This window comes from Musa acuminata, chromosome BXJ2-8, assembly GCF_036884655.1.
Source record: "Musa acuminata AAA Group cultivar baxijiao chromosome BXJ2-8, Cavendish_Baxijiao_AAA, whole genome shotgun sequence".
Taxonomy (NCBI): Eukaryota; Viridiplantae; Streptophyta; class Magnoliopsida; order Zingiberales; family Musaceae; genus Musa; species Musa acuminata.
This window is the reverse complement of record NC_088345.1, coordinates 50,597,304-50,621,917: the sequence shown is the minus strand read 5'-3', so window position 1 is coordinate 50,621,917 and position 24,614 is coordinate 50,597,304. Positions and strand designations below refer to the sequence as shown.

At 37.6% G+C, this 24,614-nt stretch overlaps 4 protein-coding genes across 10 annotated transcripts; 2 read left to right on the top strand and 2 right to left on the bottom strand.

Moving 5' to 3' along the window:
• The first annotated feature begins 467 nt into the window (after positions 1-467).
• On the top strand, positions 468-3,447 carry LOC135620074 (TLC domain-containing protein At5g14285-like). The gene is made up of 2 exons (XM_065122692.1): positions 468-1,683; positions 2,656-3,447. Exon 1 carries the CDS (start codon positions 944-946, stop codon positions 1,679-1,681), a length of 738 nt encoding a protein of 245 aa, XP_064978764.1. The 5' UTR covers positions 468-943; the 3' UTR covers positions 1,682-1,683; positions 2,656-3,447.
• A 1,147-nt stretch (positions 3,448-4,594) lies between these two features.
• LOC103995999 (uncharacterized) lies at positions 4,595-8,111 on the bottom strand. 4 transcript variants are annotated; one of them, XM_009416785.3, is made up of 2 exons: positions 7,851-8,111; positions 4,595-5,796 (listed from the first exon to the last, which is right to left on the bottom strand). In XM_009416785.3, exons 1-2 carry the CDS (start codon positions 7,862-7,864, stop codon positions 4,833-4,835), a joined length of 978 nt encoding a protein of 325 aa, XP_009415060.2. In that variant the 5' UTR covers positions 7,865-8,111; the 3' UTR covers positions 4,595-4,832. The 4 variants fall into 4 exon arrangements, with proteins under 4 accessions (XP_009415060.2, XP_009415059.2, XP_009415061.2 ...); XM_009416784.3 differs by having other exon boundaries at positions 4,595-5,812; positions 7,851-8,083; XM_009416786.3 differs by having other exon boundaries at positions 4,595-5,812; positions 7,816-7,955.
• Positions 8,112-8,170: 59 nt separating this feature from the next.
• On the top strand, positions 8,171-10,606 carry LOC135620073 (cytosolic Fe-S cluster assembly factor NBP35-like). Its single transcript, XM_065122691.1, has 3 exons — positions 8,171-8,327; positions 8,417-8,518; positions 9,495-10,606. The coding sequence occupies exons 1-3, from the start codon at positions 8,285-8,287 to the stop codon at positions 10,409-10,411; spliced, it is 1,062 nt and encodes a 353-aa protein (XP_064978763.1). The 5' UTR covers positions 8,171-8,284; the 3' UTR covers positions 10,412-10,606.
• An 887-nt stretch (positions 10,607-11,493) lies between these two features.
• Positions 11,494-23,957, bottom strand: LOC135581107 (glucose-6-phosphate 1-dehydrogenase, cytoplasmic isoform-like). Of its 4 annotated transcripts, none has more exons than XM_065122685.1 (16): positions 23,800-23,957; positions 22,597-22,784; positions 21,623-21,708; positions 18,929-18,989; positions 18,664-18,850; positions 17,566-17,723; positions 17,416-17,484; positions 16,011-16,069; positions 15,522-15,558; positions 14,483-14,554; positions 14,172-14,319; positions 13,889-13,984; positions 13,538-13,608; positions 13,000-13,115; positions 12,043-12,088; positions 11,494-11,966 (listed from the first exon to the last, which is right to left on the bottom strand). In XM_065122685.1, the coding sequence occupies exons 2-16, from the start codon at positions 22,780-22,782 to the stop codon at positions 11,796-11,798; spliced, it is 1,563 nt and encodes a 520-aa protein (XP_064978757.1). In that variant the 5' UTR covers positions 22,783-22,784; positions 23,800-23,957; the 3' UTR covers positions 11,494-11,795. The 4 variants fall into 4 exon arrangements, with proteins under 4 accessions (XP_064978757.1, XP_064978759.1, XP_064978758.1 ...); XM_065122687.1 differs by having other exon boundaries at positions 22,597-22,809; positions 23,800-23,926; XM_065122686.1 differs by having other exon boundaries at positions 22,597-22,813; positions 23,800-23,921.
• Positions 23,958-24,614: the final 657 nt, after the last annotated feature.

Below are 24,614 nucleotides of genomic sequence, written 5' to 3'. Positions count from 1 at the left end.
TGCATGCACGACAAATTGTGCTTGTTGGTGGGATGATGTTGAAGGTTGGACATGCAGTGATGGAGTAAAGAAATATATATGGAAACTTGGAAGCACAGCTATCACCCTTCATGACATCTCACATTGCATCCACATGTGGTAAAAGTCCAGAACTATGATTTTTGTTTAATATCAAATTACCTTTCTGCATTTATAAGCAAATTTGGAATGAGTTCCCTATTTCAAGTAAATCTGTTGTTCATCATGCATTGCATTGTTATTCATGCTCTATAGATTTAGTTGGCACTAAAATAATACAAACCATATCCACATCTTTGGTTAATTGAACCTTACAAGAAACCACCACCATAAGAGTATATGCCTATTGGTAGATTACTTTCCAATCTTCCTCCCAAATATATTCTCAAAGAATATTCTTATTGTTAGGAGTTATACTTAAGCTTTACATGGCCTTCCATCATTAGAGAGAGCATTACGCTTCTCCTCTTTCTCCTCCACCTATAAATCCCTAAAAATATCGTCTCGAAACAGTATCCACCTCTTCGTCTGTTTCTATATTACGCGTTGCGGCGTCTCTGGAAACGCCTCGAGACCTGTTGCATGCTTTCTATGGTGTTGTCAGTTACCGAGGATTCGTAGGCGGCGCGGTGCTTCAAGGCGACGTCTTTGGGGCCGAAGGAACTGTCTCCTCTGCTCCCATCCTTTGCGGCTACCCCGAGGTTTGACAAGTACGCTTGGGGGTGCGTTTCTTTGTCCGTGGAAAGCTCGGTCTGTTGCGTCGAAAGCTGTGGCCTTTGTCGATTTGCTAGTTGTTCGATCAGGAAAGATCTCGCCTTTTTGTGCATCCTATTATTCCACCGTTGCTTGATCTGGGAAAAATTTCGACTTGGAGCCTTCTTAATCGTCTGCTTTGCCCAAGGTTCGATTTTTTGTTAGTCTGGTGATGGAGGTTCTGATTTCTGGATACCGGCTACTTCCCCATGTTTTCGCGACGTTTTCCGTGATATATCTGATTGGATACTTCGTCGTCTTCCGCAATTGGAGCCCAAAGTATCGTCTGGATGCATCTAGTTGCTTCATCTCTTTGTTCCATGGCACGCCGGCCGTATTCTTGGCCGTCGCTGCCATCCTGAATCAACCTGTTCGAGGATTTGCCTCACCGAATACCGACTTCCAAAACCTTGTGCTCGACTTCAGCATTGGCTACTTCACCGTTGATCTCCTCCACTACCTGATCTTTATCCCTGGAGACTACCTCTTTATTGCCCACCACCTTGCAACACTCTTTGTGTTCGTCACCTGCCGCTACCTTGTTGCCCATGGTGCATTCTCGATTCTGGTCCTTCTCGTGTTAGCTGAGGTCACCAGTGCTTGCCAGAACGTGTGGACACTGGCCAGATTAAGGAAAGCAGAGTTGTCGGTCGCTGCAAAAATACACAAGAATTTGGCTCCTCCTTTCTATGTTTTGTATACGATCATGAGGGGATTCATCGGGCCGGTGTTCTTCTACAAAATGAGCACTTTTTATTTGAGTGGAAAGGCCAGCAATGTGATTCCCATCTGGGTTTCTGTTTCATGGGTCATTGTGGTCGGTGGTGCGATCTTGGTCAGTATCATGTGGATATCTAACTTGTGGTTGGAGCTCTTTAGAGAGGAGAATGGAGAGAAAAAGGACAGATAACTGTATGCTATTCATTTCATAAATCGAAAACAATTTACTTGCTTGGTTCATGACATAATCTATATATAGCTACTCCACATATAAATAAAATTGATGCAGCATAAAATTGCTAAGTTTCTACTTTGCTGAAAGCACTTAGCAATCCATTATGCATACAAATGTTAATCGGCATTCAATAATGGTATAACATTTTGCTTTACATACAGTCATCTTTCTTAATGCAAGAATTGTGGGAACAAGTTGATGTCTTTGCTGGGTGGTATGTGTTATGAACTCTGGTTCACAAGGTTATGAGTCTTATGTCTCCATTTTTATCTTTGATATTGTCTTAGAAGCTTTTCCATAATGTAAATATGTTGGTTGATAAAGATGTGATTATTCCTGGAAGAGAAGAAACGGAGAATGAAGCATACGTAGGAAAAACAATGGTTGGTGTGTAACTTCTCAGAATTTGTTTCTGGAGTGATTTGTTAGGTCAGTAGCTTGTTGAATTTGGACATGAAGATTGTAGTGAGGTGTTTAGAGCATCAGCAGCCTTCTCTTTCGTTTAACATAGCCTGATATGGAACTGCATCCACTCCTGATTTAGTGTTCTCCAAAGATTAAGTTGTTCATGTCAAGGAAGTGATAGGACAGAGGAGCAGCAATTGCAGGACTTGACTGCCATCATGAAATTTCATCAAATAGTCATTTGTATCCCCAAACATGTGCATTTATTGTATCTTCTTCTCTTGAATAAATTGTGTCTGATTATTAACATAATTATGAGCTTGTAGCAACTGCTCTTCACAAATTTAGGTTTCTTCTAATATCATTTGTTAGAGTGAAAATTGACTTATGGCTTCCTTGCATTCTCTAACAGTTCTATTGCTCTTTCCTTTTTTGAACAATGTAAATTTGATGTCACACTGTTTCAATAAGTTAGAGAGCTTCCTTGCATTATCTCTCTTTTTGAGTAGTTTCATCAATTGCAGGTGAGGTAACATTCTCCAGATGGATGCATCAGCATCAGGGAAAAACCAAAGACCTTGCTGATGCAACTCAGTAAGAAGCCTGTTTGGCTTGACTTTGATATGGACTAGCATCCATGTAAACAGTAACAAATGGAGCAAAATCTGAATGCAAGGATCAGGAAATCTGGAACAAGAGGAATTCTCCAAAGCTTGAGGTGCAAGTAACACCTGAGGTGTTCAAATTGTCAATGTTGTTCAACTTTAAGCCACAAGTTCTACCATGAGGTGTTCAAATGAGTGGAAGTTCTGCAAGTTTCAACTGAATCTGATACCTAATCTTACATAGAATTATCGGAGTTACAATGTGCAAAGGTGACGCCATACCAAGATGGACTGAGTCAAGGTAGACTGAACCGAGGTATTTGCCAAGTCGAAGGAGAGTAGGTTGCAAAGTCAGTTGAGTTAAACGAAGATGCTCCACCAGGGACATGGATCACACCGAAGAGAATCCTGCAAAAAACAAAGGAGGTAAGAATGTGCCTGATGAAATCCTCCTCTGATGTGAGTCAGAATTCACTCCAAAGATGAAGATTAACTTGAGATGGAGATTTTAGGAGCATAAAGCTAATAAGAGGAGGAGAAAAACAGCTTAACCTTGTTTTAGCAGAGGCGGTTATTCTTCTACATGGCTGATAACTGAGATCTATATCAGAATGTAATAAAATAGTTATGTGATTTAATCACATAGCTAACATCTAAAAGATTGTAATGACTGTACTGCCAATGTGTGTGTCATTGTTTGATTCATGCATTCCAGGATCCATTAATAATCTCATGTCACTAATTTTCTAGGGTAGAACTTCTTGGCTCTGTTTATACATTCAAACTAAAGCAGCAGGTAAAAATGGCCAATGCAGAATCTTAAGGTTGATAAAGTTCATTAGCAAGAATCGGAACAGATTTAACTCTTTCATTTGTTAGAAGAGGATATGAACAGATATATATAGCTTTATCAACTCCAAACATATCATTAAGACTGTGGACAACATAACAAATTATGCAAATTAAGTCAGCTAAGCTTAATTAGACGATAACAATGATGTATCAGAAACTTTGAAACTGATGACATTCATAAGCATCACAATATCGAATCAAACTCAGAACCCTGCAAAACTGGTTTTATATCTTCATCCTCAATACTTTAAAACAATTAAACACATAATGATGATGCACTGAGATAAGAGGACATTTTGTGGTGTTCATAGCTAGATTCTTCTAAGCTTATTTGTTCTTGGATCACATCAATTGCTTGTCGAAGCCAAAGAGCACTTGCTTCATGCCATTGGAGATGCTCTGTCAACATCCATACCTCATCATTATATAATAGTTCTGATTTAGTCTGGATATGTGGAAGGACTTAACTGTGTTATAAGAAGTTATTGTATATGTTAATATTCACTTATACTTAAGTATTTTGGATTAGTAGTTCAGACTCAATAGATTATTGAGTCAATTAATTTAGAGAATTAAGTACAAATTACTAAATAGGCAAACCCATGATTATAAGGCTTGGGATACCTGACTGATGTTTCATTAATTATCAAATATTAAGCAACTGATTTTATCTAAAAAAAATTATTAGTTACTTAATAATTTTATTTAAACTTAATTTTTTTAACCGAAAACTCATATTGTGATGCTCTTACTTTTATTTGTTTTCCTGTGGATCATAAATGTTTCTTGTTCTTGGTTGACTGGTAAAGAATCAGATATGAGACACCAGGCCAAGAAAGGAATCTAATTACTAAATAGGCAAACCCAGTGGAATTGCCAAGGACAAGAAAAGAAGAGAGGCTTATCTCTTAGATACACAAGCAACCAAATCTAGTTTTTCATCTTGGCACACAACAGGAAGCCAACTCAAACTTCGCTTCAGACTGAGGTAGCTTGCAAGACATGATAATAGAAATATCTTCTGGATTCCAAAGAACAATTTTTTATTAATATTATCCAACAGCAAGCTGAAACAACAATCAAACCACATGAGAGCTTTGCCTTCTCATCATCATCATCATCATCATCAAAACCTTTTCTCAACAGAATTCATGTTGTGTTGAGAAAGGCCTTGTGTGAGGTTTGAACAGATTTTTCTGACAAGCAAATGTGGTTCTCAGCTTCCAGAGCAAACCATAAGAATATCATCTGAAGAACTCGATATGGCCTCCAATGTCCCTGCACAGGAGCCTCGCATCGGCAGCTAACTTCCTGCTTGTGCCGATAACCAACCCTGTTAGCTGATGCTTGCGCTTTGGCTCGTAGGCTCTGGCATCTGCTTCCCTTCCCAGCAACAATGCTTCCCTTGCTGGCACCACACTTCCCCACCAGAACTCATGAAGGATGCGGTGCATCAGATCCCAGTATGCACGATCTCGGTACACCCGGAATATACTACTGCCATTGGGAGTCCAACAGTAGAGATCGACCCAGTCTCTGTTCATGATCTCCATCTGGCCCTGCACCTGGGGCATGTAGTAGTATGGCATGATTTGCCATGGCAACGCAAGCTCAGGCTTACCTTTGTTGTAGGGACACTTCACCTCCAAGATCCCACCGTCTGGATAGCAGCCTAGAAGTCCATCAGGCGATGCGCCAAGCCAAATGTAACTAGCCTCTGCATGGATTGCAAAGCCTAAAGAGCTAACATCTCTTCCTGTGATACTCTTGTACCTTTCTATAGCAGCAGGCTCGTTGAACACGCCCCAGTCCATTGCAGCCCTAGCAGGTGCCTCAATCATGTCTGCTTCTGGTGCAAAAACTTTCTGGTACCAGAGCTCGGACCTTCGGTTGCCCTTCCAGAACCCCAAGGCAGTGCTGAAGGTGCTTGTGGTAAGCTTGTCTCTGCGGAGAGCAAACCACTCTGCCGATCGTTGGGGTGCATCAGAAGATGTGGGTTGAACTGAGGCTACCAACGCTGATGAAATGCAAAAGGTCGTCCGCGATGATGGTGGATATACCTGTAGTGAGGATGCAGTACAAGTTCTGGGGATGTAACCTTCACGGTTTCTTTTGGACGGCAGAAATTTAGCATGTCCAACGCATGAATGACTCATTATAGATGCGACTGGTCTATCGAAGTTGGCAATTAGGCTTGGTTGGAGGGTCCTAAGAAAACCATACACTGCTTGATCATTAGATGAAGAACACAGAATCATGTAACAAGGTATATAAAGAAGACAGGAAAGTAAAAGACTTGCTTGAAAGTGCTAAGTTCCCTTCAGAAGAAACTTAAAAAGAGTGCTAATTTGGAAAGGAATATTTTGGAACATCTGGTGATCCTCTGCCAAATTCTATATAGGACAATCAAGTACAATGTCAGCCATGTGACTCTGTAGAACTGATACAAAATGAGAAGATTTTCCTCTAAAGCAATGCCAAGTTCATCTTTCTTGCAAACCAATGCTAGGATCATGTTTCTTGCAAGGCATCATGATGTCTTTCTACACTTGAAGTGACATCATAAACAGATAAGCAAAGCACTAGATGCTAAACTTGCGGTCAGGACAATAGCAAATTAGATAGAGTTTTCCGAAATTGGCCCTATAAATTTTTTGGATTACAATAATGTTCCTACATTCTTTGGTGCCTAATAGTTCCCAGAAACCAAACATTTAGACATTTTCCCATAGGAGACCAGTGATCCCACTATTTTCAGCAATTGTTCAAATATAGATGAAGAAAATAAAAAAAAGAAGCTGGTAGTTAATTGAATGAAGAGTTCAGATGTACACGACAAACATATTGATTAAATACTACATTATCAGACTTCAAAATTATTGGATGCATTTAGATATAGCATTTAACTTGAATACTCAACTTACTTCACTGGACTATTCGGAAATGTCAATTAGAAAAGTTCTACCTTGTGAAAACAACATGAGAAAAGTGACATTTTGTAATGTGAGAAAACATCCTCTTCAAGAACCCGATATTCCACAAATTACTCTGATGTCCATAGTCAACTTACAGGCCATGCATCACGTGTAGAAAAAAGATAATCAGATTCTAATCCCATTTCAACCTGTAGCCAGATATTGCATGAATACCCCAATAACACAGCTTTCTTCGTGTCGATCAGCAGTTAATTCAGTAAATCCCGATGAAGTTAAATATTTATGGAACCCCAAAAAGTCAGTTTCTATAATTTTTTCCATCTCAGGAGTCATGGATGAACACCAAACTCATATGACCACTCATTTTTATAGATTCATAAATTATACTTCAAGAATCAAGAGTTTCTTAATTTTCTTAGGTTTTTAGAATCGTTTTACTTATTTGAGTACATTTCCCATTAACTGCAAAGTTTACTGATACTGATTCCTCGTTCCATTATCTTCTTCTAGAACTGTCTCTTTGTGAGCTTATGGACAATCTAGCTTTGGCCTTCAAAACCGTCCATCCACCCAATCATCAAAATTCAGCTTCTAAACCTCTTTCTTTTGTCCATCTTTCTACAGGTTTATTAGCCTGATAGGTTTTTATCCTTAAGGTCTTAGCCCGTGGTAGCAAGACCCAAATATTATAGTCAAAATGTCCAAATCAAGATGACATGCTTCCGGTTTTATCATAGGACAAAGTTGAACATACACACAGTTCACCATATTCCTTAGCATGCAATGCAAGATGGGTAAATCATTATCTCAATTTTTTCAATGGGTAAGATTTTTCATGAAAATAGCAAGAACCTTTTCTTTTTGTAGCACTCCTTTGACCATGATGATCCATCCTAAACAAAAGTCAAAAGGAGCAACCATTTCATCTAAATCTTAGGCAGTATCCTGGACGGAATCCAAATTCTGTACGACAAATCTAAACAAGATATTCATCAGGAAAGAAATCCCTGTCCGCAAGTAGCTCTGCCAATGAGAATGTGACTACTCGAAGAATCAAATATAGTGAACTTTGGTTACTGCAACACAAACAAGAGCATATTTTGGGGCGAATCTAACATGATTGTGGAATCAACCTCCTGCAAGCATTACTTTCGAATGCCAGAGAAGGACATGAATTAGAACAAACCCTAAGACACAGCGAAAACAACCGAAGAAGACGAAGCAAAGCAAGGAAGATGAAACGACACATGGAGCCAATCAAGAAGAGAAAGAGAATGGATCGGATATACACCAAAAACCAGAGAAAGTCGCTAGCTTTTCCAGTACCCGGAGGACGCCATGGGGAGTCCGTGTGTCGCGTCCTACGCCCCGCGCCGCCCCTCGCAGCCGCCGCGGATCGCGGCGAGGCAAAAGCAACTTCTTTTCGGAGGGCCGCGCGAACGAACAGATGGAGGGCGTCGGTCGAAGGGAAGGGCGACGATAAGGCCACGCGGTGGGGCAAAATCGCCCTCATCACATCATCTGGGCGCAATCGCGCTCATCTCATCATCTCTCTATTGGGCTCTCCACGCAACCGCAGCGCTGTTGTTGGTATCAAATGAGAAAGATCGCGTGCTATCCGTCCGATCTTGATCGAATGGATTCCAAAGCCATGGGCTTTTCCGTCATTCACTACCATACCGTATAAATATCTATTCGATGTTTATTTCATCCTCTCTAGGAAGGTCAGAGAGACAGAGAGAGAGAGAAGGGGAGAGGAGATGGAGAATGGAAATCACGACATCCCTGAGAACGCAAATGAACGTAAGATTTCTTCCTCTTCCAAAATTTAAGCGGATATTGTGTTCCTCTTTCTCTGATTCTTTTTTCCCTTGTGGTTTGAGGGTTTTCAGATTGCCCGGGGCCGCAGTCGGAGGAGGCGGGGAAGGCAGATGCCTGCGCCGGGTGCCCTAATCAGCAAATCTGTGCCACTGCCCCAACTGGCCCCGACCCTGGTACTTCTCTTCCAATCTCCCATATTACATTAACAACGTTCTCGTTTTTTCTCGTATTTGTGGCATAGTATATAACCCTAGACTGAGTTCTGTTGCAGAGTTTGAATAGTCAAAAATTTGTGCAGTAATTCTTCATGATGCTGCTTGTTCTTGGAAGACTATATGCAACATGAGAGAGGAATTGTATGTATAAATCTAAGCCTTGGTTTTCAAGAAAATCTTTTAGGCACTTGGTAGCAAGGAATGCCAGAAAACTTTAAAAATGTTCAGCATGATTTCTGAAGCTTGGTTTAGTTTGGTGTTGTTTTATTTCCAACTTAAGAGAAAATTTGTCAACTGGTACTTTGCTAGGCCTTTAATGTCCCTCGTGAAGAACTTATGGCAAAGTGAGATCAGACAGGCCATATTGAATTTATCTGATATGTTAAATTTTATGTTTTTCCTGTTTATATAAATTGCCAAAAAACGACAGATCCATAAGAAGCAGCTTGTTGGAATGTCTAGCATGAGTCCATTCTAAAATTATGTAGAGTTAATTGAGCTGCTAATGGCACTAAAAACAGTAAGTACTCCAACATCATGATGGATGCTGATCAGAAGTCTTCAAGTTGGTGAAGTTTTCGGAGCTACATCATCAGGATAGATGATAATTATTTAGGTCGTAGGTCCTATAGTTCATGTTTTGAGGCAATCAGCAGTCTGTTGATGTTATGATGTGCTGTCTTTTTAGAGAGAGACTCTTCTGAAGCATTATAGAAAAAAAAATTATTTTAGGCATGGTTAGCTGCAATTTAAGTTTGATTATCTTTCATTGTTCAAGATTTTTGAGCTCACCTTTACATAGTGTTAATTTATTGAAATAGTCGAGTGCCTACCTCTGTATCGTCAAAGTTTCAACTGCTATTCCCATAATACTTAGAACTCCTAGATACATTACTATGATCAAATTACTTAGAGATGTGTAATCTTTTGTCAGATATGGTGACTATAGCAGAAAGAATGGCGGCTATTAAACACAAAATACTGGTTCTATCTGGAAAGGGTGGAGTTGGAAAAAGTACGTTCTCTGCACAGCTCTCGTTTGCGTTGGCTGAGATGAACTACCAGGTTGGCCTTCTTGACATAGATATATGTGGGCCTAGCATCCCCAAGATGCTTGGTCTTGAAGGGCAGGACATCCACCAAAGCAACCTTGGTTGGTCCCCTGTCTATGTCGAATCAAACCTTGGGGTCATGTCAATTGGTTTCATGCTCCCCCACCCTGATGAGGCTGTTATATGGAGGGGTCCTCGCAAGAACGGACTCATCAAACAGTTCTTGAAGGATGTGGATTGGGGAGAGCTGGACTATCTTGTGGTGGATGCCCCCCCTGGGACATCCGACGAGCATATTTCTATAGTTCAGTTTCTGCAAGCCACCGGCATAGATGGTGCTATCATTGTGACCACCCCACAACAGGTGTCTTTGATCGATGTGCGCAAGGAGATCAGCTTTTGCAAGAAGGTCGGCATCCGGGTTCTGGGGGTTGTTGAGAACATGAGTGGGATGTGGCAGTCCATCTCAGATTTCAGGTTTGTGAAGTCGAATGAGACTGGAGATGAGAATGATGTAACCGAGTGGGCACTTAGTTACATTAGATCGAACGCCCCAGAGCTGCTGTCTGTGATTGCATGCAGTGAGGTGTTCGATAGCAGTGGAGGTGGGGCTGCAAAGATGTGCACTGAAATGGGAGTCCCATTTCTCGGGAAAGTGCCATTGGATCCTCATCTTTGTCGTGCAGCGGAGGAAGGGCGCTCATGTTTTGCTGATAAAAAATGCACCGTGAGTGCTCCAGCACTACGGCAAATTATCCAGAAGCTCATTTCCTTGGGTCAGCAAATTTTTGAGGGATGATGTTTATGAATAGTTATTTGAGGGCATCGATACATAAGTAGTGTGAAATACATTTCATCTTTTGTTGTTAGTCAGGTTTGTTTTCTAGTATTTCTGGTCTGTCTCGTTAAAAAAAGGTTGATGTTGCCGGTCGTTAATCGCGTATAATCTGTTGTTTGTTTATACTGATGAATGCAAGACTTTCAGATGATATAATTGGTGTCATTCAATTAATTCTCCATTTCGTTCTTACTATCGATATCGTTGGACACACCGAAGTATCATTTAAGTTCAAAAAAAAAAAAGTGTTTCTTTCGACTGACATACTCTAGCAAGGCATGTAAATCTGCTGTTTCTTATTGTTGCAAACTTATATCAGTTTTATTTGCAGTTTTTTTTCATTTATAACCCAGATTACTTTTTGCCATATAAATAGAATGCAAAATCACCCCTTCTGAAGAATTTTTTTTGTTTGAGGATTATGGAGATGCTGTGTGATGTGCAAATTCGGCCTTGCAAATGGAAACTGGAGATAATGAAATTTGCCAGGAATCAATCATTTGTTTTCTTAGTAATCAAATTCAACCTTACTCAACTCAATCCCTCTCTTTTCTTTGTTTGATGTCGACCACAGATCAGGAGTTATTCATCTTAGATAGATAATGTTATTATCAACTCTAGTATCAATCATGTAATTAGACATGATTGAACTGCTGGATATTGACTAAGATGGAATCTTTTTTTTCCACCACCAAGTAAAAAGAATATTTATTTTTATGTACCCATGTATTATATCTTCTTCAATTCAAAAGATATTTCATTTCAAGCCAGCTCCAATTTGTGCTCCTACTGCTTTTAGAGGCTATAGATGATCCACCAGCATTCTCCTAACATTTCAGAGATACGGGAACAGAATCTATGAAGACAACATCTTGCCATTTCAGCTCTGTGAATAATGTCTATATCTTGTTCTTGCACAAGCAAAAGACAATTTTAGGCTTCTTTTATGTCCAGGAATAATGGCCATTGAATAGGTTCAAGTGTTATCAATTCACCCTGCAACACACACTGGCTCAAAAAAGGAATTGGAGTACAAGAAAATATGAATCCATTAAAACGGTCCACTTTCCAAATTCCATGAACTTGAATTTGCACAAGTTTATTTTGTTTACTGCCTCCTGACTGAAACCAAACGTACATTTAAAGGAGAAACTCAACACTCAAAAGACTTAGCACTCGGTGGACTACAAGCTTAAATAGGAGACATGCTTTAGAGGCAAAAAAAAGACTTGAGGGACTGTTACACTTAGAAAGATGATAATGTCTGATGCAAAGCATGCATGGCTTTAGGTGCACATACACACAAGCTCGTAGAAATACGCAAGGAAATAATAGATCAAGTAAATTAATCCAGGGTAGGTGGTATCCAGATGTAGCCGTGTGTTTGCACATATCCTGCTTTGGCAAGTAACTCATCAGCCTCGGCCGGACCGCGGCTGCCCGGTTTGTACGAAATCGGCTTCAGTTGGCCCGCATCGATACGGTGTAGAAGAGGAGTGAATATTTCCCATGCCACCTAAAACACGCATGGAATACAATAAGAACAAACTGATTTTTTCTGTTACTTAGATTTGCTATGCATATGCACATACTCTCAGTTCATCTCTGCGAACAAAATGCTGCTGGTCTCCCCTTATTCTGTAAGAAAGAAAGAATAGTAAACTAGCTGTCAAGTTACACTTCATATGCATGAGCAGATGGATGTTGAGACCAAAAATTTCAGTTCACTGTAGTAAATTGCAAGTTTCTGAAGGGAATGTGAAATTAGCAAAGGGCCAAAGAAGACTGGATGGCCAAACAGTCACAAGCTTTGACTTAGAACATAAATGGAACAAGGAATGCTAAAATCAAAGCTAAAACTTGAATCTTAAAGAGAAAATTGCAGTAGTAAATGGATTCCTCAGCATGAGAAGTTCATGCAAAATTATATCTGTTCAAACATCAGACATACTAGGAAGATCAAACATATTTTGCAACTTACTAAAAAACCCAGTACACAAAGATATCTTGCACTCACACTCCAGGTCATGTTTTCTTATTCCCTCTTGTGTTTTAGAATTATCTGCCTCCATTTTAATGCCTTTCTGCATTCTATCTTCTCTAATTTTCTTAAGAGATGGTTTGTGAACTTCTTCATATCAAGCATTAAAAAGGTCAACACATTCTTGTAGTTTAGCATGCAAAATCCCTGAGAAAGTCTCTAGATACAACAACTAAATGACTTGGCTTAGTATTGCTGGTTGTTGATCTGCAGAAGCCTATATATCACTTGTTATTAATCCACCAAAGAACAAGCACAAGTTGGTTGTTTATTAACTTAGATTATGGTTCATCATTACAAAGTTGTGAACTAGACGATACGTTTCTGTTAGAGATGAAAGATTTGTGCCAAAGGTACAGCAGTGCTGATATCATTGTGAAAGATAGAAGTCAGCAGAAAAAAATTATAAATTCTTGACAATCTACCAGCTTTGATATGTGAAAAGCTATGTTGATATTGAAGATAGGAGGGTAGTGAATAAAAGTTAATAACAAGTTAAGGAGCATACGTGTCCAAGATCAACCGTTCGTATGCCTCTGGGATTTTGACATCTTGATACCTAAGCCCATAAGATAAATCCAGTTCGCTCTGTATGGTTGACATTTCCAGTCCAGGTTTCTTGACCTGCAAAAGAAAATAAAGAAATCACAAACTGAATGGTTATACAAAGGGCACACAAATAGCAAGAAGCACCAAAGAGGCTCCTAAAGCGGAATCAAGTACTCTTAACACAATAACGTACTCTTAACACAATAACGGAAACTTAAATGGCATCCTATTATCTATATATGGAATGAGATACAATCATCTATATAGCATGTAACAGGCCCAGAGTGTTATCCAAGTCTACACATAAATGACATCCTATTATCTATATCGGATAACGTAAAAAGTCTCATCCTTTAGTCAACCAAGATGCCTCAGGTCTAAAATCTTTCATAGTAAAATAGCCAGAGACCTACAAGATGCCTCCGACGTAAATACTGGTTCCATAATGTAAGCCTCTGCTATGATACAAAATCAGAAATCAATAGTTTAAGGCTTACTGTTAGTTTCATATACATGGCTTCTGATGGTTGCAGGCGAATGACTAATTCATTTCTCCCTTGCTTCTTACCTGAGCACATTTAGTAACAGAACACTGAAACAAGTTAATAAGAGTGTTATTAACTGACAAGGGTAGAGGACACTAAGATGACGGCCAGATATGAAACAGATAAAATGTAATTCTATTCAATTTCTAGTTTCCCAACATTTGCTGAAGTGAATTGTCATCAGAAATTTGTGACGTTGGATGTTATTGCTTGAACTGGAGACTGAACAAGAGAAACTGTAAACTTTTTAAGAGAAAATTAGCTAGCTGACAGTCTCATTAACCAAATTTTCCAAGGCCATACATTTAAAGATATCACCAGGAACATCTTTGAATTGAACACGGATTTCTGCTTTTCTGGAATTCAAAGCCTTTCCCGCCTTGAGTATAAAAGGGACACCTGTGAGCATGGGAAATGTTAATAAAATTTTGGACATGCACAACACGGAAATAGTCATTCATAATTTTTTTATGTCATTTCATCAAACTCTAGAGCCCTAAATATAATAGCAAAGATAGATGAGCATCAAAAGAATGAACAGGAATGTTTGAACACATTGACAAGTGTAGTAAATGAAAATTGTGACCTTCCCATCTTTCATTGTCTATACGCAAGATAACAGTTGCAAATGTAGGGGTATTCGAGCTGTCAGAAACTGTTGGGTCATCTTTGTAGCCTTCATACTGTCCAAGTACTACCTCTTCAAGTTTTATCGGTAGCACTGACTGAAGAACCTGATAGTTGATATAAATGGTGAGAAAGATATACCACACAGATGGCCAAGTTTTAGACTAGAGGCAAACAAATGTGGTGGTTCATTTGTTGTACTAATAGGATGGTCAAGAATGGCCATATTAATAAATGGTTTATTGTATGCCATACAAAATAAGTTATGACCTTCACTTTCTCATCTCGAATATGCTCAGGCTTAAGTGAAACAGGTTTCTCCATAGCAACCAAACAAAGAACCTGCATCAGTATATAAGAAGAACCTGCATCAGTATATAAGAACATATTTTATCATTTCTTAAATTATTATGCAATCAAAATAGTTGTTTCTTCAAGTATAATGATTCACAAATTAAGGAAGAAGACAACAAAAATAAAATTCACATGTGCTAAAGAGATACTCACATGTGCCATGCCGACTTGTGACATGGCTAATAAATTTTTGGCCAGTGTCATTTGGTCAGAGACATGCCAATCAACATAGCACAGAATTTTCTTGTGCCAAAAAGGAATTAACACATCCCATCTTGTGAAATGGTAGCCGTTGGAAATATGATTAATTTATATAGTGTTAACTTTACCAGATTTCTAGGATACCATAAGCTTGTAAAATTTTGGGTTTGTTCAGGCAAAACTATTAATAACACTATTGTAATCTCAAGAACCAACAATTGCCATATTGATCAACATGTTGGCACATGACATACAATGCCAAAAACATATCAGTATGCCATACCAACTCTTTGAGTTATAACCTGGACATTAATTGAAGATCAAAGGTAATTGAAACAAATATAAGAAACAGAGCGTCAAGATAGGCAGAGAAAAAAAAGGATTACGGAAGATGAGGGGTTTTTATAGCCATATCAACTTTCAATACAATAACAGAAATGTAACAAGCACTTTCATTGTTATGATGTCTTGGAAGCATACGATAAAGCTTATTGTCCAAGCAAATATCTCAAAATCTGGATCCCAACATGGTTGTAAAACAGTAAGTGTTCCGATCCTGAGGGCCATTTTCTATTTTTTTGTTGCTTTTAATAAGATAAACAATTTTTAAAACAAGTACATTAGTGGAGAATAAACACATCAATCTTGCCTGTTTCCTCACAAGTAAAAAATTCAATTTTCTATTCCATGACATAAGTAATTCTGTATTAGACAGGTTACTAGTAAAAAAAACAGCATGGTTGCTTTTGATTACCTGCAGCAAATGATTTTGAATGATATCACGAATGATTCTGCAGGATAACAAGTGTAATTAGTCTTAAACTGAGACAACATAAGTAAACATAATGCATCTTAACTTTACATGTACAATGATCAATCAACAAACACCAGTATGAGCAGTGAGTATGGACGAGAGATACATAAACAATAAATTTGTCGTCTGAATCTCAATGCATAAAGTACATGCCAAAGCATTTCAGGCGAAAATTTGCAATCCACCTTAATAAGAGTTTGTGCTAAAATATTTATAGTCATAATCTCACTAAAAACATGCAGAATTTTCTCTGGAAAAGTTCTCTAAATTATGAGGTTCTACATATATTTTTATCAATTCAACCTTGCTAAAGTTCTAAAGACCGATCTAGTATCAACATAAAAGATTTGTTCCTCAGTTTGAAGGATAAATCTTTGGTTTGAAGAAAATGCTACTTCCTAGTTTTCAAAATGCACATAATGAGCATACCCATATTCATCAAAATATCCACCTCGTCCTTCGGTTCCAAAATCCTCCCTGAACACAATCTGCAATGTCCAAGTTATACTAGAATTTAGAATATTCTTAATGATAAGATCATAACCAATTACACATGCTTATAAAGAAAACATTCTAAAAAAACAAAGGTTGTTTCTATGTGATATTAAATGCTCCATGACTCTAAAAGCAAAAAAAAGGGTTGAACCTTCATACTCATGGAATATAATGAATGGATTGTCTTTTCTCAAAAATATGCACTTAGCCAAGATACAAAATATAAAATGTTGGGCACTTAAGATTTAGCAAATAAAATATCCATAAAGTTAGCGTTGTTGAAATGAGGATGTTGAGGCTGACATGGGTGTCTATGGCTTCCAGAAAAGATAAAGAATGTGTACATTTAAGAGCAATTTTGAATAATTTACGAGCAAAAAATATCTATGATGCTCTAGTGCATGCTTATAGCAACATTTAATAATATAAAATTTTGGTGTTCTTTAGAGGCCTTCAACAAGGTCATGTCTCTTGTGACAAGCTCAGTATTCATCAAGCAGACTTAACACCCACATCCATTATATCCCTCAAGAACTTCGGCAAAATTGCAGAGGAAGTCGACATTAAAAGAAGAAAGTATAGTGGAATTTAGACACCAAGAATATGATAAAAGAATTCCTTAATTGGAAGCATATGCTGATAATAGAAATACACAGTGGATGATTTAAAAGTATTGTTGGACATCCTACAAGTGTTACACCAAACTGTCCAAAGCACATATTAGTTCTATGAATGGAAGGCCTTAAAACTTTAAAACCCTAGTTATGTTTAAAATTCAGAAAAGAAATGAGTGGATGGTGATATCAAGCTGTCATGAAGACCAGACGTATGCAGCAAATTGGAGAAAAGAAAATTGTCAAGAAAACTGGACAGTGTTCCAACAGTATATGAAAGTAAAGGTTAGCAGATAGGAGTTCATAACTGTGATTGAGTAACCGTTAATGATTATTGGTTAAAATAGAACTCATTTAAGAAAATCAAGTGGGACATAACACCTGTCTATACACTAACATATTACTGAGAAAGAAGTTTGAAGAACAATATTATTCTACAAATAGGAATCCCAGGCAAAGAGGATAACTTGCAAATCGGTATATAACTTGCATATCTAATTAGATGCAGAGTGAACTGAACACTTTTTTGAATAAAAGCATGTCCATGATGAACCTAAGAGAAACAACTTCTACTGAAATTTAGGTACATTTAGGAGCACTTTGAAAAAGAAGACTTCAAGATCATATGATTGCACCAAAAGGCAACATTAGAAAGAGAACGTTGTATGTTCTCAAGAATTTAACCACGTTCCTTACAATACAGTACCCCACAGAGGAAAACTTACCTGTATATTATCGATGTTATCACGATTCCAAAGAGGCAAAAAGAAGCGGTTTGCAAAACGTACCACCAGCTGAAAATACAAGCAGAGACAGATAAATAATTAATAAAAAGTTAAGAGAAGTATATACCAGTTCTAGTTACGCTTAGTTACCAAGTTCTGAACCAATTCCTTTCCCAAATAGTGATCAATTCGGTAAAGCTGTTGTTCATCAAATAGCTCTCCAAGCTGAGCACTTAAATCTTCTGCAGATTTTAAGTCCTTTCCAAAAGGTTTCTCAACAACAATACGTGTCCAACCACCAAGATCAGCTGAGAAAGATCAGTTTTAGAAAAAGGGAAAGATTTGGTTTAGAATGGAAAAAGAATCGGTGAGACATTATGATCACAATATAATCATACAGTGAAAGGATGAGAATAGTTGTATAACTAGGCTTGCGACCTTGGAAATACAAGCTGTTCTTTTGTAAGGATTAAGGAAGAAATGTGAGGTTAATGTAAGATTAATTTATAAAGAAACTTCAAATCGGATCTGCCAGAAGTACTAAACTTCATTCAGGAAAATATAGGCTTCGACAGAAAAACCTCAAGAACTGAGCTGATTGTATTTAATTCATCTGATAACAACTTATGATAACTATGCAGAATGATGTTGTCATATTTATTTATATAGATTTGGCACCAAGGTTAACAATCATCAGCAATTGATGTGCCCATAATATTCTGCAAGATATGTAAGGTTTTAACTGGCTAACATGAATCAAAAACACACAAAGCAGTTTGTTGCTAGATCCATCAGCATAGCATGAAATTCCTGCAGGTATCATATGAGCAGAACTTTTTAAAACTCCTTGAGACTTAACCATTACAGAATCATGTTCAGTATTTATCCTCTCCAAACCCATAATGCAGCAATAATCTTTTTAGTGAAGGTAGAAAAACTTCCAACTTATTTTTTTAAGATAGTGAAACAAGCACAGTGAGGAGAAAGCTACAAATTGGTTTCATTTAGAGAGTGGAAACTGCTGACTTTATCATTAAGAAAATTAATAAAATCAGGAGAGTACAAATTTAAAAGAAAGTCTAAAAGAATTATAAATTTTTAAGCGAAAAAAATCCTCAATTAATTTTGTAATTCAAAAAAATCTTGATATGAAATACAAATGGTACCAGCAAATTTAATTCTATATCAAAGTTAGCAACAGTAAGGTAAGCAACTTATCATGGGACATTATACTTAAGGGAACCATACATTGGTTCATGCAGTATCTTCTTATCATTCTGCAGACAGAAGGGTAAACAGAAGGTGGAAGTGCTAGGTAAAATAGCCTGCGAGAAGTTCCCGGCTGACTATTTTTTGATATCTCATGCTCAGAAATTTCCTTATTCAATAGTTGAAACCCATCTTCACTGTCATATGAGCCACTAACATATTTAATCTGCAAAGTGACAATGAAACCTTATATTATCCATACTTGATAAAGAATGACAGAGGCTGAGGCAGAGAATCAATTTACCAATTGCAAGAACCTTGATAGAACCTCTGTTTGTCCACTTGACGATTTGTGGCTGAGGTATCTGTATAACAGTAAAAATAATCAATTTCTGTTGGAAAATCAACTTGCACAATGACAACAAAGAACAAAAGATGTAAAATAACTGTTAAGCTCTCTTTTATAATTCAAGGGATTAAACAAGGTCTTCAGATCTCCCATTGAGATTCTGCATCATGGGGATAGTCCAACTATGTCTTTCCTCTGACAGATGGTTAGAATTTATTCTATTCTTAAGTAATAATCCTAAGATATTTTCAGAAGGAATATTATAGTCATGATGTGACAATCAAATTCATTCTTTATGGAATTTAGTAATCACAGGAAAAGGAAACATAATTAATAGTCATACTATTTTGAAGGCCTGACGAAGGTTATGCCATTTATGGTGACTTGATGAAGCTAGCTATTGCAGTACCATTTCCTACATATATTAGCCAAGTCAAAGTCTAGACATAAAGTCAGTCTATGTTAATAGAATATAAAAAATTGAAGCTGAATCTTTCCTTTTTTCTTCTTCAAATTCTACCTGACAGGAGAATAAGCAGGCATACAATATAAAATCAAGATGGGAGGAAAGAAAAGACTAGTAAAGTGCAGATAAAAATGGTTGATATGCCACTATTAATTTAATTTACTTTTCTTGCATTATAGTAGTAGTAGCTAGCCTAATGGTGACTTAATGGTGAATTAGTCCGTGCTCTTATATTTTCTTGTGTTAGACAGGCTTTCATGTTGAACATATAATATGTTACTTGCTAAAATATGAAGCAAACCTGCTAATAAGGGTAGGAAACAAAACCAAAAAATTGAGCTTGGAAAAGTATAGCTTGGATGTAAATTAAGGAGTTTTAGGTAAAACCCTCACTATCATCTGCAACTGAAGTCTCAGTTTATTTTTGGAGCTGCATGTCCACTGGTTGTCTTTACAAGCAGGCTCTGGAGCCAAGGCTTGAATGAAAAGGAAATTTCAATATTGTAGTATGGGAGGACCCTTTCTTTGAATAGAAGAAATTTGAGAAGTTATGGGAATGAGGATGTTGACAACAAACCAGGTTAGTTGGTGCCCGAGCAAGGAAATGGTCAAGTGTAGGGAGGGGACCAGAATCCTGAAAGCTTTAGTTTTGTTCACAGATAGGGACCTTGGTGATATGTCCTACTAGACAACAAGATGGTTTCCAGGCCACCCTGCTCAACCTCCCAGAACAAATGATAGGCCTCATCAATGCTACCAAGTCCAATTCCTGTCTCAATAGACAGGTTGAAGCCCTTTTCTTGGTGCTAGCACTCTCATGTGCCACAGTAGATGGAACTAAGGAGAAAAGAAAAGAAATGGCCTTTCCAGCTTGGTTCCATCTCTGTGCTATTTCTCTTGGTATGGTTCACCACATCTCCTTGATCTTTCACCAGCTCAGTAGCAATATTGATATTGGTATATCGGTAGCAGCATCAGTCTCTTTCCTTGGTATCAGTTAAGAGTAGCAGGATGGAACTTTCTGGCAAGTTAGTCAATTTCTCAGTATGGTGATAGTTTTCATCTTTTTGAACATAAAACAGAAACATCCTTGCGAGAAGGAAGCAAAAGTCTGTTTCTACGAAGAATTACTTTTTTCGTATAAGTCTCATTCAAGATACTGATGCAATTGATTAAAATATGCAACGATTTCTTCTTCTCCCTGCTTGGAGTCCATCGTCAAAGCACCTCATTTACCACATAAAATGCTAACAATCCACATCCTCCATAGACTTGATTTTGCATCCCTAATAGTGAGAATTTATGATTCACTTGCTCCCAAAATATGTTGTTGTTGTTGTCACCAACAACCACTTCAAATAATTTGTATTAGCAGTTTTTTCTTTTATTTTTGTTATATGGCACCAGTGCTAAAACCGAAAGGCATTTATATCAGAAGTTCTTGGAGAACTCAAAGATGTTGTCGAATCACTTCAACTTCATCTAAATTTATGAAACAACATACTTCTCAAAATTTCCTTTTTCATTCATATGCTTTTTCAAGTATCAAAGATTATTCAACAAATAGAGCAATAGAGTTAATAGGACATGCTTCTAAGTCCTAACCTCATGCTATCTATGCGCATAAAGTTGTAGACTTCATCAGAATTCAGACATAGAGGGTAACCACCAATATAGTTCCATCAGATCTTACCACACGTGCATGCCATGAATTTCTCAAGCTCACTCAAAACAACAGAGACTAGGAAGTTAACAACTATGATTTATCCAGGAACAGAAGTAACCTAGATGATATTAATAATCTGTGCCAGGAGATACAACACTTTCAGTTTATCAAACTTATATCTATAACATCATTGATCCTCCATCCTGCTAGTAGAAATGAAACCTTTCTCACTGATTGAAAATCATGCTTTATAAAATGTTGATTGTTTCCTTTCAGCAATTTTGTAACTAGTTACAACATATTAATTTCGTCATTACAATTTAGTTTGAAGTGCTACAAATTCCCAAACGCTATAATTTGAAGGTCTTCAATGAATAACAAAAAATCTTAAATAATCCAAAAGGCAAAGTAGAATGACAAAAATGGTGTTTCATTTCGAAAATCTGAGTTTAAAAATTAAGACCTAAATTTTACCTCATTACTGATAAGATTTTACATGCCAACAACAAAATCTTACCCACGGATGCGTTCTCTTAAATCATCATCTGAAAGCTTTGTTCGGGCATAACCAAATATGTGCACATCATTCTCTTGTAAGAACCCCTATTTATATCCAGCCAACATTAGTGTAGTAATTGCATCCATTACATGTACCATATATCACAAATAAACGAAACATACAGTCGCTTTAACTGAAAAAAACTTGAAATTAGTGTGCCTACATATTTCATGAAGAGATATTTACAAGACAACACCAAAGTTCGAAAAATATGATTCATAATATAACTAGACATAGTTTAGCATTTTTTAACATGTACTTTGAATGTATCATAACATGCCAGAAGCCCAGCATAAGAAAAATAATTTAAATTGTCCTGAAATTAACTAAAAAATATATAAAAGGACTCTTCATCAGCTGAAATATACACAAATTACCACAAAACCAATCAGTAACTAAAAGAAACCTCATAACTATTCATGGAATTATAAATCAAATAACAACATGATAAGGTCCAGCAGCCACTTCATCTTCTTTTATCCATAAAAGAGTCTTGAGTATTTGTTTCCAAGCCAAAAATTAAGATACTTGAAAACTAAAGACTCATAACTATATGAATAAAAAAAGCTAAACAAAAAGAACTTGTCATGTTTACAAGTAATAATAAACCATAACAAGATAAATGTTAAGTATATATTACTTCATAAAACCAAATGATCAATGGACTAACAAACACATGACATGAATATATGTCTGGCGTGTGAGCCTTATCACTTTACATGACCAACAAAAAAAGCAAAGAATAAGTAGGTCAAAAATCTCCATAGCAATGATAAAAGACGGCACGTTTAAAAAATAATTAGGTCCAACAAGTAGTTAGAAAGATGTCCATTTCATCTTCTAGTTAGAAAAAGAAACTTAGTGGACCAAATAACATGCTGTAACAAATTAAGCTACATGACAAGCTACCAAGACAGATAACTGCCACAAACCTGCTGAAAAAGGTGAAAGAGTGCAGGAAATGTTTTCTTCTTGGCAAGATCACCAGAAGCACCAAGCACAATTATTGATAGGCACTTCACCTCATGCTTGATTTCTGTATCTCTGTCTTCCGGAAAAGAACTTCCCAAAGAGACATTACTTAAGGATGTATCCAACACAATGGATCCTGTCGACATGGCTGATTGCAGTATTCTGATGTTATTCTTTCTTGTATGAAAGCTGCATAATTATACACAGAAACAAATACTTGCGCACCAAGACATCGTATCTTGGTGGTTCTTGATGTACCAAGACATGACATTACAACAGAAGTCATAGAAACATCACATTCATCAATTTCTTCAAAATTCTTGAAACTTAGAAGGAACTTCTCCAAATCGAGAGACAGAAATATTAAAAATTAATGATAAAGCAAATACCTACTAGGTATTATGCTTGCAGATCTCGCAGACAAAGAATCAAATGCTGTTATGATACTATTCCATATGATAAACTGCATAGCATTTACTTGTTTTTGCAATTACAGTTCTTTGCAACCAAAAACAATGTGCATCTGAATCCCCTTGTACCATGTTAAACGTTTGCATCAAGTAAACACCTCCAAGATACGCGATGGAATCTTTCAAGCCAAGAACATAGTTCTTGATCAACTACCAACCCGATCATGGTTAAATACACAGCGCGAAGGAAAACAAAAAAGAGAAGACAAAAATAAAATAATTCCCTAATTCTTTGATTCAAGAACTCGAATTTCCCCTCTAGAAAAAGAAAGATCCAATCAAGAACCCGTCTTTCTCCAACAACCAGGCAAGCTTTCACCAACAACTAACAGAACACAGAAAAACTGACGAACAAAGGATAAAAGAATGAACAATACAACTACGGTTTATGCAACCAAAAATAATGCGCATCTGATTATCAAGTTCACATCTCCAAGATACGCGACAGACTCTTTCGAGCCAAGAACAGAGACCAACTCAATCATGGGTGTAACACACAAGGTGAAGCAAAAAAATAAGACAAGAAATGAAACAATTCTCCATTTCGCTGATTGAAGAACTCGAATTTCCCCTTTAGAAGAAAGAAAGATCCAATCAAGAACCCGATTTCTTCCAAGAACCGAGCAAAGCTACGCACATAAGTCCAGAATCGAATCGAGACAAGACCAGGTCCATGGGAGGAACAATAATTACCCGAAGAGATACCGCAGAGAAGAAGAATGAACCTCTCAAGACGCTTTCTTGCAGATTGCGGACGACGAAATGGAGCGACTCCCTCTTTTGTACTCGACCGAAGTGCGCCTTGCGCCTCCACCGACCCACCTTCTTACCGAGTGCCGGATTTATCGCAGAATAATATGAAATTAATTGGTAATATACTAATATCCCTGAAATCCTACTTCTACGAATATTCCGTGCGTGCCTCTCATACGCGGTGAGGTGGCAGCCGATGCCACGTTTGCATTTACTCCAGAAACTCCGATAGATGCAGCAAATCGCGTAAAGGTTTATAGTACCACAAGTTCCTTTCCGCATCTTTGAACCGTTGATTGGGCATCAGAGGGCGAGGCGCGGCGACAGACGCCGAGCCCAGCGTGACCCACACACGTGCGACCGACAAAAGGTCAATCGCTGGGTAGGGCGAGTGGCCGAGGTAGAACACGACTAATGGTGACTTGGACGCGCTGAGGACCACGTGGTTCAACGAATCTAAATATCTAAATGGGCGTGGGTGGCGTGATGGAACGAGCTCCATCACTGCCGTTGATGGTATCTACAATCAACGAACCCGTGATCAGATCCGTAAACGGGGACCGTCCAATAATACTTCTACATAGATCTTGATCAGGTCTGTGCAAATTTCTCCCAATCAATCACCCAAATACGTCGATCTGTCTCAAAGCCGATGTATAAACAATAGTATTTATGAATTAAAAAATCATGAATTTTACCTATGACCTAAACCAAATTGGATTCGCACAATTACGACTCAAGTCACAACTCGAATC